At 42.4% G+C, this 16,911-nt stretch overlaps 1 protein-coding gene across 2 annotated transcripts; it reads right to left on the reverse strand.

Annotated features, from left to right (window-relative positions):
- Positions 1-237: 237 nt before the first annotated feature.
- Positions 238-15,353, reverse strand: GBGT1 (globoside alpha-1,3-N-acetylgalactosaminyltransferase 1 (FORS blood group)). 2 transcript variants are annotated; one of them, XM_051980268.1, is made up of 7 exons: positions 14,738-15,353; positions 9,100-9,228; positions 7,947-8,009; positions 5,524-5,574; positions 5,389-5,424; positions 2,101-2,235; positions 238-1,690 (listed from the first exon to the last, which is right to left on the reverse strand). In XM_051980268.1, the coding sequence occupies exons 2-7, from the start codon at positions 9,165-9,167 to the stop codon at positions 1,006-1,008; spliced, it is 1,038 nt and encodes a 345-aa protein (XP_051836228.1). In that variant the 5' UTR covers positions 9,168-9,228; positions 14,738-15,353; the 3' UTR covers positions 238-1,005. The 2 variants fall into 2 exon arrangements, with proteins under 2 accessions (XP_051836228.1, XP_051836227.1); XM_051980267.1 differs by having other exon boundaries at positions 9,100-9,231; positions 14,738-15,351.
- Positions 15,354-16,911: the final 1,558 nt, after the last annotated feature.

The following is a 16,911-nucleotide window of genomic DNA, read 5'->3' on the forward strand; positions in this document are numbered from 1 at the left end:
TCCCAAGCTCTCTTGTTACTTGGAAAACTAGTTAGGACCCTACCAGGAATGCTATCAGCCTCTTCATTCACCTATGTCTCCCCATATCCTGGAAAATCCCGGCACCTAACTCTAGCCAAGCCTTTAACACTCCTCAAGTGGCTGAGGAATGCTGGATGCCTTAGGGTTCTGGCCCTATGACCATTCCTATCCCAGTGGAAGAATGTCTGTCCTTTATAAGAATAACAACTCAAACCCTTCACAAGTACATAGAGTTTTACAGTTCACAAAGCACTTTCACATTCATATTCAACCCTCACAACACCACTGTGAGCTCAGCAGGGAAATGTTTCTTTACATTTTACAAGTAGGTAGGCTGAAGTTCAAAGAGATAATTTGCTCTAGGTCACACAGCCAACAGTAGTAAGCACCAAAGCCAGGGCAAAAACCCATGTCATTTTGTGTTTGCTTCTTATTACATTTTCCCCTTAAGTTTAATTTAGCAGCTCAGTTCCTCTATCTCTTTTTCATTAAAAACAAAACAAAACAAAACCAAAAAAAACGGCTCAACAAAGCTACAAACTTAGTGAAGTCTGAGTCCAAAGTTTTCCTCCATGTTCAGGATTTTTCTTTCCTTCTAGGTAACCAGCATCCTCCTTTAGTAACAGGAGGAAATTATTTGATGAACAAATTAAATATCGACATGTTCTCATTCCCCTTTGCCATTCTTGGGGATTGCTTATGAAATGCTAAAATGGTCAGTTTTCAATCACTGTGACACTAAAGTGGGATGGGAATGCTTTGGATGAGAACAAACGTCGAAGGTAGCAGCTTATGTATAAAGCCACAGGTTTTCTTTTACATGGATCCTGAGTGCCCTTTAAAAAAACTCACTCCATGGCTTCCTTACTTTCAGTCTCATCCTTAGTACCTCATCACCAAGCTTTTGATGACCGGAGAAAGTTCTGGTCACCTCAGTCTCTCAGTAGCCTTGGGTAAGGACTGAAGGCCTTTGGCCTGGGTCCATCAGTCCTTCCAGTTAATGGAGTCTTTGTCCAGTGTAGAAAAGCGAATCAGCTTCAAGCTGGGTGGCTGGGGCTTCCTGTCATCCCAGAGATACTCAGGAGACAGGACCTTGGAGGGCTTGTGGGAAATGAAGCGCCGATTCAGGTGGCTCTCCTCCTGCCAGGCAGCCATGATGCCGTTGGCTTTGTCTGCCAGAATGGCCATGTGACAGCCTCCTGTGAACTCATACACCCTTTCCACTCGGCCACCAAAGACTGCCCCACCGTAGTAGAAGTCTCCCTCACCATCAGCAACAAAAGCTGTGGACAAGGGCCTCCGTTCATAAGGGAACTGCCATCGAGGAACAGTAAAATAGCCAGGGTGAATGGCAGCTACTAAGTCTCCTAAAGTCTCAGCCCCCCAAGGATTCCAGAACACCATGTCTATATCTAGACAGTAGAGATAGTCTACTTCCCGATGGCCCCTGGAGGCAATGAATTTGTTGATCGACTCCATTCTCCGCATGGAAATTTCCTCCCAGTGTGAAAAGCCCTGAATGGGGATGACTGAGAGGTTCCGGCCAGGTCCCAGGGGAACATGGGGTATTGCCTCTGGGTCATCAGTGAAGATGTAATAGTTCACCTGAAAGCCTTGCATGAAGAATTCTTCAGCTGACTCCAGGAAACGACGGACAAATCTTGTATATCTGGTGGATGGGTATAGTAGGGTATTATGGGGTGTGATGGGGAGAAGAACTCATCCCTATTTCCTTTACTTTTGTTACTCTCTCCACCTGGAATTCCCTCCCTTCTAATTACTACTTACCTAAGTTCTACCCATCATTCAAAGTCCCACTACAGCTTCCAATCTTATTGAAGCCCCTTTAAACCACCCTACTTCTCACTGCTGAAGAGACTTTGTCTCTTTTGACTGAATTTAAAATTTCCTTGAGGACAGGGACCATGTTTTATGCTCTCTATTCCTTCTCCCCCATCCACCTACCCCGGGCCCAGCATATAGATTATAGACTGGAGGAAGGAGCAAGTCAGAGAGACATGTGAAAAAGAAAAAGAGAGAATTCCTGGTCACCCTTCCACCTCTAGCCCAGTCTCTTACTTTCCAACAGCAAATGCTGTGACCCCGATGGTGAGATTCAGGGGCCGGTAGGCATTATTCAGGAGCTCTGAGTTGAATGTCCCTTCAGAGACAATTGGAGCCAGCCATGGTGTAAGCGTCAATACATCTTTGCGTCTAGGAAAAGAGAAGGGAGAAAATGGTAAAATCAGGGTCCTTCCCTTCACTTTTCTCCAATTCTTTCTAAACCACAGAAATAGAATCAGTGTATTCCAGTGGTTAGTTTGTATTTATGGAGCTTATTTATGAAAATAACTTCTGGTCTGGCATAAAATCTGACTTCATTCAGAGGTAGGAATCTCACCTAAACTCTTGTCCAACGTGCTGTTGTCACTGAAAAGCTTTGGCCGTTCAAGTCAATTATGCTGGGGCTGGACCTTTAATTTCAGCTCATTGCAAAAAGACTTTTATAAAAATTAAAAAGAAGTCCCCCAAAGGGCCAATATTGGACTTTCAGATTCTTTCGTGTAGTGAGAGAAACCTGGTCAGAACAGTATGAAACCACCAGTTAAGGGTATTCCAGAGGCCATTGGTCAAAGCTGCTTTATTCTCTCTCAGCAAGCAATTCTAGAATCTCAGGGTTCAAAGGGAAATCAGGTCTTTAGTTCAAGCTGTCCTTAAACCAAAGTCCCCAATATGTAGTGAGCCAGACTACTCTTGGAGACCATTACTGATGGGAAATCTACAACCTCCTGAGGGAGCTCATTCCATTTTGGGTCAACTCTGAATAGTAGCAAATTTTCCTCCATATTGTCTTTTTTTCCCTGAGGCAATTGGGATTAAGTGACTTGCCCAGGGTCACACAGCTAGGAATTATTAAGTGTCTAAGACCAGATTTGAACTTAGGCACACCCCCACCCCATATTTTATTTTAGCAGTTTTTGCAACTCTCTCATAGTTCTGATCTTTGAGCAAAGCAGAGTTCATCCCCTCCCTCTTTAAATCCTTTCTTTTTTCCCTTTTCTAGGCTAAGTAGCATAGTGGCTAAGGTACTGGGCCAGGAGTCAGGAAGGCCCGAGTTCAAATCTGCTTAGGAAATTACTTAACTTCTATTTACCTCAGTTTTCATAACTTTAAAATGAGATAATAACAGTACTTGGCTCACAAGTTTGTTGTAAAGAATCAAATGAGATAATAGTTATAAAGTGCTTAGCAAAGTCCCTAGCACAAAATAGGTGTTTAATAAATCCTTCTTTCCTTCCTTCCTTATTCACTTATATGGCATAGGTTCCTGACACCATGACATCCTGATCAATTTTCTCTGGCAGGGGTTTGTCTGTCTTTTTGGAACTCTTTCTGCCCTTCTGTGATATCTGCCATCATTTCCCCTTCTTCACTCCTCCTCCTCCCCCCACTCTTACTCAATCTGTCCCATGGAAAGGATGTGAAATCAGTCACTTATCTTTCAGTGTCAATGTCAATCATTGTGTTCTCTTTCCCAGGAAGATTCCCACTTTAAGCCTAAACTTAATTTGAGGAATCAAAATTTGGCTCCTCTGGGAAAGAGATTTCAGAAAGTTTGGCTTCTCTGGGAAAGAGATTTCAGAAAGTAGGGAACAAATTGGGAAAGAAATCAGGAGACAGGAAAGGCCCTCTCAAATCTAGTCATATTATAAAGCTGGTTGGTGACTACATCTTCATGTAGTACTAACCCTGCTTCTAAATGCAGGTTTTCCCACAGTAAATGAGCTCCATCCCTTACTGTCCCTTTGGTGAGTTTTCCTCATAATGCAGACACATATAATTTACATCTGGAACAGAATGATACATTCTAATGTTATGTGATTATTTCTATATAATATCTAGCATCATTTTCATCTTTAAGATGAAGGGTGTGGGAACAGCCAGATGGTGCAGTGGATAAAGCACTGGTCTTGAAGTAAAGAGGATCTGAATTCAAACCCAGCCTCAGACACTTAACAGTTCCTAGCTGTATGATCTTAGGCAAGTCACTTAACCCAAATTGCCTTGAAAAAAAAATTGGGGGAAAAAAAGAAGGATCTGGAAAAGAAGGTCTCTAAGATCCCTTTAGTCTCTGAATTCCATATCCTAAGTAGTCTTTTCCAGCTCTGATATTCTCTAGTTCTTCTGGATATTGGACAGTAGTTATATGAAAATGGAATTATATTATATGAAAGCTGAAAGGAAATCTCATAGTTCATCTACTTCAATGCCCTCATTTAATAGAAGGAAACTGAGTCTTAGAGAAAAGAAAACTTGTTCAAGGTCCCATGTTGAGCAGGGGCAGTAACACCAAGTGGCCTGACCCTCTGCCCATGATTCTTTCCACTACTCCCAGCTATCTGTCTACAGTATCAAAGTTTTCATAGGACCTGAGCTGGAAGAGATCCCACAGAGCATCAGTTCAACCTCCTTAATTAATTTTAATTTTAATTAGTTTTTTTTTTTTTTTTTAAAGATTAGGTCTCCATATTTTGTCTGGGCTAGAAGGGGCTGGCTACCCATGGACCTAATCCCAGTAAAAAATAGCATGGAAGCTTCTGTTCTATTTCTCACCTGGGCTCCTTAGACGACCTGGTTCTCAAATCCCCCCAACATCTTCTCTGGGTCCTGGGCATTCACTACTTTGATCCTGGACTTAGCATAGTTACCTCTCAGCTTAGCTCACTGCAGTTTAAAACTCTTGAACGCAAAAGATCTGGCAATCTCTACTCCTCCCTCCTCCCCTGAGGCATCACCATACTTGGAACCGACTTCTTTTACCCACAAGGAAAAGTTTAGCCCAGACAGGAAAAGGACTTGCTCACATTCCCAAAGCTAATCCAGGTCAGGATTTGAATGTAGGACTCCAAATCCAGAACTCATCCACTACATCACCTGTACACAAGATCAAAACTGCTTTCTGTTCAACTTTTCCTCCAAGTCTCCCAATCTTTATAAATTCACATCATTCTATTCCAATTCAGTAGCATTTTTCATTCTGGAATGGGTATCCCTAACCAATCACCAAGTCTCCCTCAATGGCCCTGTGGTTGGTCTCTGGTAGCAGGGGCGAAGGATGTGGGTGGGACAGGCTCTTCTTGATCATCGCCTGCAAAGGTGATATTTCGCGGGCACTTTACTCTCTGGACAGCTACAGGTCATCTCCCTCCTCCTTCTCTACATCAAGGCTGCAATTTCTGAAGGTTCTAAAGCAATGAATCAGGCTCCCCTGACCAGTGAGAAAATTTATCCAGCAGGAAGTACTCTCTTCACCTCCCCAATCCCTCCCCAAATAACATTTCATTTCCAACCCAGTGGACAACTTACTGCTGCTCTAGCAACTTTGGCTGAGGATAGAGTAACCTGCAAAGAAAGACAAATAAGGCATGAGGTTCACATCCTAGAGACAGCTGCATCAGTTTAGATCACCGTTAAGACAGGAAAAGAAAGAATTTTTCTTACTGGGGAAAAGGTCGAAATTTCTTTTCTTCTGTAGCTGGCAATTTCATAGAACTGTATCAGAGAAGAAAAAAAGACAAATGAGAATTGAGACTTATGGTCCTTCAGGAAGAAGTAGGGATGCTTTCAGTGGGCACTTACAAGGCCCAAAATGGCGGCATTGGCTGTCCCAAGATCCCACTTAAGGTCATCCCCTTTTACTACTGTGATGTTTCCACCATTAGTCAACTTCATTGATTGGTTTACAATTCAGATAACAACAATAGGGAAGGTAGCAGGCATAGAGGATGGAGAGCTGGCTTTAGTGCTGGATGATGTGGGCTCAAGCCGTAATTCTGAAACATTCTGCCTGTGTGACTTTGGGCAAGTCACTTGTCCTCAAAGTGCTTCAGGCAATTCTCTAAGACTAGAAGTTAGAGAGGACCTGGGTTGGTAGAGGGAGGATCCTAGAGTTAGGCTGAGAGGACTCTAGCACAAGAACTGGGAGGGCCCTCAGAGGCCATCTAGTATGAATGAGGAAACTGAGGCCCCAGGATATTCAATTACTTGCCCAAATCCTACAGGTAGTAAGTGTCAGGGACAGGGCATCACTTCCTTGTGGAATCACAGACAGAGGCACTCTGCAGAAACAAAACGAGTCACTAGAATTAAGAGATATGGACTCAAATCCCAGCTCCATTATTTGATAACTATATGGCCCTAAACAAGTCACTTAATTAAATGAGGTCACATTCTGCAAAAAACACAGATGAGAACCTGGCTCATGTTGTTGTTCAGTCGTTTTTCAGCTACATCCAACTATTCATGACACCAACTGGGGGTTTCTTGGTGAAGATACTAGATTATTTTGCCATTTCCTTCACCAGGCCATTTTACAGATGAGGAACTGAGGCAAATAGAGTTAAGTAACTTACTCAGGGTTACACAGCTAATAAGCATCTGTTCAACTCATGAAGAGGAGCCTTCCTGACTCTGAGCCTCACACTCTATCCACTGAGTAGCCTCACTGCCCATCTGGCTCATAGTAGCTGCTATATAAATGCTTAATTATTACTCTTCCTTTTCCCCATTCAATTTTCTCATCTGCAACTTGTACTGTCTCTGTCATAGGATTGTTGTGAGGAAGGTGCTATTATTATAGAGGCATCTGGGCACTGTCCTGTATAACTGCAAGATCCCAGAAACAGAATCTAACAGCCACAGTTATAGCAGCAGTCTGCTAAGTCACTGGGTGTCCTTGGGCAAGGTGCTTCTTTAGGAGCTTGTATACAATTTTGTTCTCTATGAAGTTGGGATAATAATTCCTGCTTGGCCTCCTTCACAAGGTCATTGTAAGAATTAAATTCACTCATCAAGCATTTATTAAAAATCTGCTAAGTCCAAAGCACTGTGGCTAAAAAAAATTACAATCAATATTGTCAAGGAGTTTGCATTCCACTGATAGGAACACAGATAAGTAAAAAATGAGGTAGGAAGTGAGGAGGGCCAAGGAAAGATCCAGACACGTGTGTGTGTGTGTGTGTGTGTGTGTGTGTGTGTGAGAGAGAGAGAGAGAGAGAGACAGAGAGAGACAGAGAAAGAGAGAGAGAGAGAGAGATATCAGGGAAGATGACAAAAATTACATGGAAAAAACAGTGTTTAATCTGAATCTTGCAGGAAGAGAAGAATTTTGAAATAAGATACTTTGGGGCAGCTAGCTGGTACAGAGGACAGATCACCAGTCCTGGAGGCGGGAGGAACTGAATTCAAATTGGGACTCAGACTTAACCAGTGTGACCTTAAGCCAGTCACTTTACCCTGTTTGCCTCAAAAAAGAAAAAGAAAGAATGAAATAAGATACTCCCTGGAAAAGTACTTTTAAAATTGCTAACATAAGAAAAAAAGTCATAACTGGATTGGAGATTATATACTCATTTTACTGAAGAGACAGAAGGGGAAAGTGACACATGTGATCAGGAAGCTAGCTTGGATCTGAACCCACGTTTTTAGGCTGCAGTAGCTTTTCTACCTTTGTCTCCAAGTCAAAGTCCTTTGTGAGACTTTGTGAGACAGAAATTTTAATGGAATCTGGAGCAGAGGATGCCTGCTGAAGAACAGCACACCATAGTAACACCTGTATCACTAATATTTCAGGTTTACAAATAACTTTTCCTAGAAAGCCTTGTGTGAGTAGTGTACTATTGGCTCAATTTCATAGATTGAGGCTCAGGTAACGTGTTCTATCCCAAAGGTTACACAATTCAACAGAAGCCCGAGGTCAAACCTAGGCTTGCTGATTCCATGAGCAGTGGTCTTTCTGTCACACTATATTCTTACCTGAATGACTTCAGAAAAGAAGTCAATCCTGTACCCTTACACATTGCCCAACAATGTTTTTGAGAGATTCATTACCTTTATTCCACACTCAGACCCATCTCAATACTTACAAGGCTTCTGGGCAAGGAAGGTAATATGGGAGGTAATGGACAGACCAGTTCCAAGTTAACATCCTGAAAGAAAAGAAAAGCTCTCTTGATTGTTTCTTCACAGATAAGATCATTTGCTTAGCAAAAATTAAATTCATCAATAATATATTCTGGAAATTATTGGGTCACTTGTTCAACTCTGCTGTTAATATAAGTGAAAGTTGTTAGCAAATGGCTGAATTAGAGAAAAACAATCTGGATTATTTTGTGAAAGAAAAAAGTGGGAGTTTTGAGGGAGGAATGGACATATTTTCAATGTCATAGTTCTAGGACTTTTTTATAATAATTATAAATGACCGATCAAAAAACTGCCCCTGTTTATCTGAACAGATATTGCTCTCCTGTTCCTTCTCCCTAGCCCTCCAGCCCTGGAGCCAGAGCCTCCTCCCCGACTGCTGAATCCCTAGCCTGCTTTCTAGGCTACAATTCCCGCAGTTCTACCTTTAAGTGGGTTTATTCTGGGGGTGAAGGGAATTCCCCGGGCTCTAGATTTGGTGTTAAATTGTATTTCTGACATCTGCAAGTGGAATACACTTCCCCCACAAATATAAAAATGATAATTAGGGTCTACAGTGCTATTAATTCTAAGATAAAGATGAACACTATTTCTGTGTGAAAATGCATTCCCAGCTTCAATCAACCGACCTCGACACAACTTGTTTGTAAACTGAATGCTGCCTCTATTTATTACTCTCTATTTGGTGAAATATCTCATCCCTATTATTCTAAAGGGGAACAGGGAGAGATCAAGGAATTTTATCTTTTTTGGAAGAGGTGGAATTTGAGGATGGGTAGGAATTGCCACAAGTAAAGAGAAGGACAGAGGATGTTCCATGTAAAGGGAATCGTGTGAACAAAGGGATGGAATAAAAGGATCAGCGGTTGGAAGCTAAAAGGTATCTCAGAGGCTTTTCCTTCTTTCTTTCTCTTTGTCTTTCTTCCTTTCTTTCTGGAGAGGTACAGTGTTTATGTCTATGTCTATATTTTATATATATATATGAGTCCTTATGCCCATAAGGACTCTATCCCTATGGGGAGGGGGGGAGAGTAGCTGCGAGTTTAATGTGATTCATCAAGCCTAGACACGCTCTCTCCAGAGTCAAATCAAACTTACCAAATGACTAAGAAGATGCTGAGTAAGGTGAGGGTGATGGCTGCCAGCAGCATGCTCCTCCAACGCATCGCTGCGGATCTTGAAGGTTGATTCCAGCGTTGTCGAGCCTGGCGCGCCGTTTTCTACAACCTGCTAGATTCAAGTATAGGCAGAGGTAAAGTCACAGCCCCCTCCTGACCCTATTGCCGAGCTTGGGGAAAACAGTCCTTCTCTCTGTTCCTGTCTGACAGAAAGCAAGCTTCCCCTGAGATTTGGGAGGGAGGGAAGGTGACATCGAGAGCTGGGCCTGGAGTCAGAAAGGGTCGGCTTCCCGAGTCCAGATCCAGTATAAACGGTCTTCCTCCTCTGTTCTGACTACCGACCTTCATGGTTCCCTTAATGTCCCACCTAAAATCCTATTTTCTGCAGGAAGTTTTCCCTCTGTGAACTCTCTTTATCCTGTATATAGCTTGCTTTGTATATATGGCTAAATGACTTTGAGCATTTGCCTCCTCATCTATAAAACGAGCTGGAGAAGGAAATGGTAAATCACTCTAATATCTCTGTCAAGAAAATCCCAAATGGGGTCTCAGAGGCCTGGACATGACTGAAAGCTCCGAACAAGCAAGCGAATGTCTTGGGAAGCCTCTCTGGAGCCTCCCACAGCTTCTAGTTCTCTCCCCAGGTTACTCTTTATTTATTTATTTTTATATGTTGCTGTATGTGGGTATTGTCTCCTTGGATAAAATGTAGTTGTTTAGAGTGGGGATTGTTCATTTTTATCTTTCTGTTTTCAGTCTTTGCACAGTCTTCCATGTTGTGTCTGACTCTGTGATTCCATTTGGGGTTTTCTTGGCAAAGATATTGGAGTGCTTTGTTATTTCCTTCTCCAGCCCATTTTACAGATGAGGAAATTGAGGCAAACAGGATTAAGTGACTTGCCCAGGGTCACACAGCCAGTAAGTGTCAGAAACTGTACCTGAACTCTGGGAGAGGAGTCTGACTTGACTCCCCGCCTGGCAATCTATGTGCTATGGCGCCATCTAGCTGCCACCTAGTCGGTGCTTAATAAATGGGGACTGATTGATCAATTGAATAGGGGCCCTCTAGGATGGGATGATTAGTCCTGGTCTCTTCCACACAATACCTGGCCAAGTGAGCATGCTTCCGATCTCAGGGGCCTACAGCTTCTGCCTCTTATGATGTCATATCCCAAATACCACTTTTGGGGGCAGGATTTCTTTTATTATTAGTGACTTTTTTCTTAGGGATCCAGAGGAACATTCCCCCTTCTATGAAGTTAAATAAATGATTGAGCTTTTTTGTTTTCCCACATCTTTACCTTCAGCCTCACACTGAGCCTTGAGCCCAACCATAGGTCTCTAATTCTAGCCACAGACTGCTCCTTTGACCTTGGGGCAACACTATTTTGTGGATTGTTGGATTTGAGGTCAGAAGTCTTGGGGTCAGATCTCAGTCCCTGATTTTGAGATAGTCTCTTTGGGCTTCAGTTTCTTCATCTGTACAATGAGAAGGTTGGAGTGGATGATTTCCCAGATGTCTAAATCTAAACTTCTTTAATCTCTGACCACTGATTGGCTCCTACTCCTGATTTCAGATTGTCCAATGATAAGTCCCAATCATCAAGCCAGAGCATTAGAAAACTCTCTCTCTCCTTCCCCACCCTCTGTCTCGCTCCTTCTCCCTGTCTGTCTCTCTCTCTCTCTCTCTCTCTCTCTCACACACACACACACCCCTTTAGATTCACTCTTTTGCCCAGCCAGTTCCCATGGAGACCAGATAAGAGTGTGAATGCCTTGTCCCCTCCTCACCACTGTGCCTGGCACCTGGCAGGTACTTAATAAATGTTTATTGAATGAATGAATTTTTACATAGCCAGGATTATGCATTATAAGCTATATCCTACCTATAATGTTCTCCTCTGCCTACCACATCCCTTATGCAACATTTTATGTCTCCTGGTTTCACCTATTTTCCCCTAAGTATGTACCTTATCCTCTTATCCCAACTTTGGTCCTGATTTCAGTATCTACAGGACACAGAGGATCAGGTATCCATCTTTGCAGAACATCAACTGAGCTTAGCCTATACTCAACCTGAGTCTAGCACAGAAGGTAGAGCCTTGAAGATGTATTGGAAAAGAGCTCTGGATCTGAAATCAAAGGGTCTGAGTTCACATTCCATGCCTCATACTTACTCTTGGACAAAGCCTCTAACTTCACAAGAGTTGTTACTCTTCATCAATAAAATAAGTAGGTTAAATTACAAGGACTCTGAGGGCCCTTCCAGGCCTATGATCTTCCTCCCTATTTTTGTTCCTGGAAGGTGTGAAAACCTTCCAGTGACTAAGAGCTCTCCCTCTACTCCAACCAAAGGCAGGCTCCATTTTAGGCCTCTAACCTAGTCTCTTTTAGGTTGTACTAAACACAGGTGGACCCAGGGCTGCCCACTTTTGTCAGGCAGTGAAAGTTTCCACCCAAAGATCAGAGCCCCATCCCTAGTGTCTCTCTCAGAGGTTCTAGATGCTGAACCTTATTTACCTACGCTCATAATAGCCACTTGCTTTCAGGGTTCTGAACTGAGTCCTCTTCTCCTTCTATACTACTATCAGCTCCCAAGGATTTAATTACCATCAAATCTATCTATCCTGCCCCAGCCTTTTTGATGACATTCAACCTAGCATCTCCAACTGCCTTTCAGTTACTTTGAACTGGATATATTGCGGACATCTTAAACTTAAGGAGCAAAACAGAAGTTGTTATCTTCTCCCTAAAATCTGTCTACTCCCCCATCTTCTCTCTTACTATAGGGGGTCACACCATCCTCTCAGTCCCTCAGGCTCATAACCTGGAAATCATCCTGGATTCCTCAGTCTCTCAATCTCTCCTCCTCCTATATCCAAGCTGTTGCCAAGGCTGATCCATTTCACCTTTGTAACATCTCTAAAACACATCCCTCTCTCTCCCCTAACATTGCCACCAGACCCCCATCACCTCAAACCTGCAAAAATATTGCAAAAACCTATTGGTGGGTCTGCTTGCTCCAAGTCTCTCCGCACTCCAATCCATTCTCCATTCAGCCTTTAAAATGATTTTTCTAAAGTACATGTTCAGTCATATCATATAGACATATCATATACACACCCTACTGAATAAACTCCAGTGGCTCCAAAACTCCTATCACGGCTAGGAGCAAATACAAAATGCAATCAAAGCCCTTCCTAACTTGGCCCTCTTCCCCTTCTACTTTTCTAGTCTTCTTACTCCAACTCAGGCTGGCCTCCAGATTACTCTACAAACAGGGTACTTTCTTAGCTCCGGGCATTTTCTCTGGCTGTCCTTCAAGTGCTTGGAATGTTCTTCCTCCTCCGTTCTGACTACTGACCTTCATGGTTCCCTTAATATCCCACCTAAAACCCTATTTTCTGCAGGAAGTTTTCCCTCTGTGAACTCTCTTTATCCTGTATATAGCTTGCTTTGTACATATTTGCTTGCATGTTGTTTCCCCCTTTCAGTTGTAAGCTCCAAGAAGACAGGAACCGGCTTTCCCTTCTTTTTATATCACTAAGCATAATGCCTTACACATAATAGGTGCTCAATGAATATTGATTGATTGATTGTTATCCTGTCTGTTCCTCCCTAGATTGGGAAAGCAAGCAGATCCTTCCTGGAAAGTTTTGATGTATTGCTACATACACCCCCATGGTAAATGACAGGTTCATTACAGTTTTTTCTTAATGTGTGTCATTTTTAAAGTAAGAAGTAGGGAGGAATAAGTGCCTGAATTCTCTCTTTCGCTATCATTGTGAAGAGAAAATAGTTGATTGAATCAACCAATCAAAAAGATTTTTAAAGTGCCTGGTAGGCACTGTGCTACTTTTAGAAGTAATTACTTCCACTTCCCCAAAACAAAAAAAAAAAAAAAAAAAACCTTTGCTTTCAAGGAAATTACATTTTAACAGAGGAGACAACATGTGCATATATAAATATATGCAGAATATAATGAATAAAAGGTAGTTTTGGAATAGGGGAGCCCCTTAGAGCTAGGAGACAGATGGAAGTTCAGGACCATAAATTTAGTCACAAAAAATGTTTTTTTTTGTTTTTTTTTAATAAACCTCTTTTGTGTTATAGATCCTTTAAGCAGTCCAGTCAAGTCTACACATCCTTCTCAGAGTAGTATCCAAAATACTTACCATTACAAAGGAAACCAATTGATTGAAATAAAGTTATCAGAATGTTAAAACACAACAACAATAAACCACAAACTCTGAGACCCCAGGTTAAGAATCCCTCAGCTACAAATAGAAAGCTCTCTAGGAGTTCCTAGTTCAGTCTCTTCCATTTTATAGATCAAGAAACTAAGGCCCAGAGAAGGGAGTAATTTATTCCTATCCTTACAAACGGCAAGCAACAGAGTCAAGATTTGGATCTGATTTTTGCATTCAGTGCTCTTCCCACTCTACCATATTGCTTTTTCCTTTAATTTCCTCACAAGGTTGCCTGCCTCACAAGGTTGTTGTAAAGATGAATGATAACATATGTAAAAACCACTTTGCAAACCTTAAAGCATTATATAAAAGCCACCAACATTATCCTTATTATTTTCTTCTTCCTATGACTAAAGGTAGTACATGGGGAAAAAAATCAGATTTCCAGGGAAATTAATTCCCAAGCCCTCTTGGAGGCTGTACCAGTGCATCAGGAGATTCTATTTATTTGTCTAGCCAGTGAGAGACCAATCCTTCTCTCCTTCCCCTCCCCCACGTGGCCTCTGACAGCTGGCAGTCTGGGTACAGCAGTAACTGTAGGGAACTATTAGTGTTTATATGGTTAGTTTGCAGGCTTCTTACTGGGAGGCATCTGAGTAGAAGGTCCAAGAAGCTGTGATTCCGACTATTTTAAAACTATTTCCTCATGCATCTGGTTCCCACAAAACAAAATAAAGCCTCTACAGTCTGGGATCCTTTATCCCAATCTCTTTAATTGAGGAAACAAATATGGGATGACAGAACTAAGTCCTGGCCTGGGAACCAGGGTTCTATAGTCCTAACTCTAATAAAACTGCTGAACTGCTTTGAGCAAGTTATTTCACCATCACAACCCCCAACCTGTTTCCTAATAAGTAAAATATGGAGGATGGTACAGAGTTTTCCAATGGGGTCTGTGGATAGATTACAGAGGGTCCAGGAACTTGAATAGGAAAAAATAATATTGTTATTTTCAATAACCCTTGGTTTCCTTTGTACCCTAGTATTTTATATTATATATTATTGTATATTAAAAATTAGTCTTCTGGAAAAAGATGTTCACAGGTTTTCTCAGACTGCCAAAGAGATCCACATCACAGACAAGGTTAAGAACACCTGCATTAAACAGTCTCTGAGATCCTAGGATTCATTAGAACAATACATTTCTAGAGATTGTGCTTAACAGAAATCCATGGTGAAACCATTTCTTTCTTCTTCCTTCCCCCAGCTGTCAGAAGCCCTAGGCCAGTTACTCCCTCCAGGCTTGCCCACCCAGGGAATCCGGCTTATTTATGATTCGAGATTGGCAGAGGAGCCAGGACCTGCTAGATTCCCCAGGGAGAATTTTCCTACCAAGACAGACGAGACCCTCCACGCGCCCCAACTCACCCCTAAGCCTGGGGAGGGCAGCAAGCAGCAGTGAAAGGCAGAGAGCTAGGCGGGCAGGCAAACTGACTGGGAAGTGGGGAAGCGGACAAAGTGGTGGGCAGCCAAGATGGACTCTCGTGGTCTCTTCGGAGAAGGACTCGGGCAGCAATCTAGCCTCAGGTAGACTCGTTAGGCTTCGGGTCCCGTGTCCTAGGCGTCACGATCACCAGGGTATCTGAGAATCTCAGGCTTGGAACATCAGTCCTGCTGCCGCAGAGGACGAAGATCTCTTCTGCCGGGACCCAGCCGGAGCCGAGCCACCGCCCTAGCCCCCAAGGCTGCTGGAAGCAGGAACTGCGTGCCTTTCCGGCTGGCCCCAGTCTATTTCATTCGCAAACTATTGATTCGTTCGCTGATAGTCCTGCTGCCTGCTCCTCCCTTTTCTCGGGGCTGGGGGAAATAGCTTTGTTTCTCCTTGAGTCTAAGGACTGAAAGGGGAGGGATGGAATAAATGCGAAAGAGGGGGAGGCGCGGGGAGAGAGAAAAGGGGGAGGGAGGGCTTGCTGGGCTAGAGGTTTGCACCATTTCGAGAGAGGAAATCACTGTTGTGTGCCAGCCAATTTTCCTAAGTCTATAAACACAGGAGGATACCAATACATCTGCATGCACGTGTCTGGACTCCCATACTCTCACATATATACAACACACACTCAACACAGCTAAATGTGTGGCCCCAGTGACTCAAGGTCATTCTTCCAAGTTTACCTGGCGACTCCCGTGATTGGAATATAGAGTCTATATGGGTGGTGAAAAACAATATAGCTCCATTTAAATAGATGGCCCTTTAAGGGAATGATTTACATATGTTATCACATTTGATCTTCATACCAACCTTGTGAGATAAGGACTATTATTAATCTCATTTTACAGATGAGGAAACTGAAGCTGGGAGTTGTAGAGTGACTTGCTCAGGGTCACAAGGCTAGTTAGGGTCTGAGGTAGAGTTTGAATCCACATCTAGTGCTCTATCTGATAGAGTGCTAGGTTCAGAATAAAGAAGACCTGCCTTAGACACTTACTAGTTGATTGGAGCCAGTTACTCTACCATTCTTAGCTTTGGCTTCTTCACTGTGGGTGGAGACCTTACATAGGTCTTATAACTGACTGTGGGGCCTGCAGAATTATGATTTATTATTAGTAAACATGTAATTTGTATGCCTATTTTACATACCTATATACCCAGAGTCAAATAAAAATTTCTCTAGTAAAAAGAGGTCTCAAGTCAAAATAGTTGAAGAAGTCTTAGGCTAGATGACCTCTAAGGTCCCTTCTAGTTCTAGATTTTTGATCTTTTGGATCCAACTTTGATCTTGGAGAAGTAATTTCCCCTCACTGAGGTTGCTTCCTTTTTGCTTTTTGGAGGGCTTAAAATTTTTTTTTAATAATAGCTTTTTATTATCAAAATACACTCAAAATTTTGTTTTCTTTGTCAGTTTTTTTCCCTTCTTGATCCATTTTTTCTTGTGCAGCAAGATAACTGTATAAATATGTGTGTGTGTATAACTATATTGGATTTAACATATATTTAACATGTATTGGACTACCTGTCATCCAGGGGAAGGGGTGGGGGGAAGGAAAGGAAAATCTGGAACAGAAGATTTTACAAGATCTTTAGATGAGCAGCTTCTGAACTAGAGGCTTAGACTCCTAGAATATGTAATTACTCAGAGATGGGAAGATGCTGACAGTAAATCATGGGACTTGTCTCCAAACTAACCACATCCATCATTTTCCTTCAACATTCCCATTTTACCTGATCCCTTTCTCCTTTCTTTTGCCTGGAAGTGGACCTCTTAGTATAGATATGACAACACTTTCCTGGGCATCCACAGCAAGAATCATTGGGAAAATTCCTCCCCTCTTCCACCAATCCCCCACCCTCTTCTACCCTGGGGAGATCAGCAGGTTGATGCAGATATTTTTGTTCCAGTATAGCAACCAATTAGTAACGTCCCATTTTCCCCTATCCCTTTAGTTACCTAGGTTGCCATCTTTGCTGCCATCATTTATACTGACCCTTCATTCTCACCTATCCTAGCACTTGCCACATCTTGTCTTTTCTACTTTTACTACCCCCTGATCTCCACTGATCTAGGTATCACCTTAGTTCAGGTCCTCATCAGTTCTCACTTAAG

This window comes from Antechinus flavipes, chromosome 2, assembly GCF_016432865.1.
Source record: "Antechinus flavipes isolate AdamAnt ecotype Samford, QLD, Australia chromosome 2, AdamAnt_v2, whole genome shotgun sequence".
Classification (NCBI taxonomy): Eukaryota; Metazoa; Chordata; class Mammalia; order Dasyuromorphia; family Dasyuridae; genus Antechinus; species Antechinus flavipes.

Coding starts and splice junctions, on each gene's coding strand:
- GBGT1 (XM_051980268.1), bottom strand. CDS start 9,167: ATGCGTTGGAGGAGCATGCTGCTGGCAGCCATCACCCTCACCTTACTC. Junction 8,010..9,099: donor AGCATCTTCTTAGTCATTTG/GTAAGTTTGATT, acceptor CTTTTCTTTCAG/GATGTTAACTTGGAACTGGT. Junction 1,691..2,100: donor ACAGCATTTGCTGTTGGAAA/GTAAGAGACTGG, acceptor CCCATCCACCAG/ATATACAAGATTTGTCCGTC.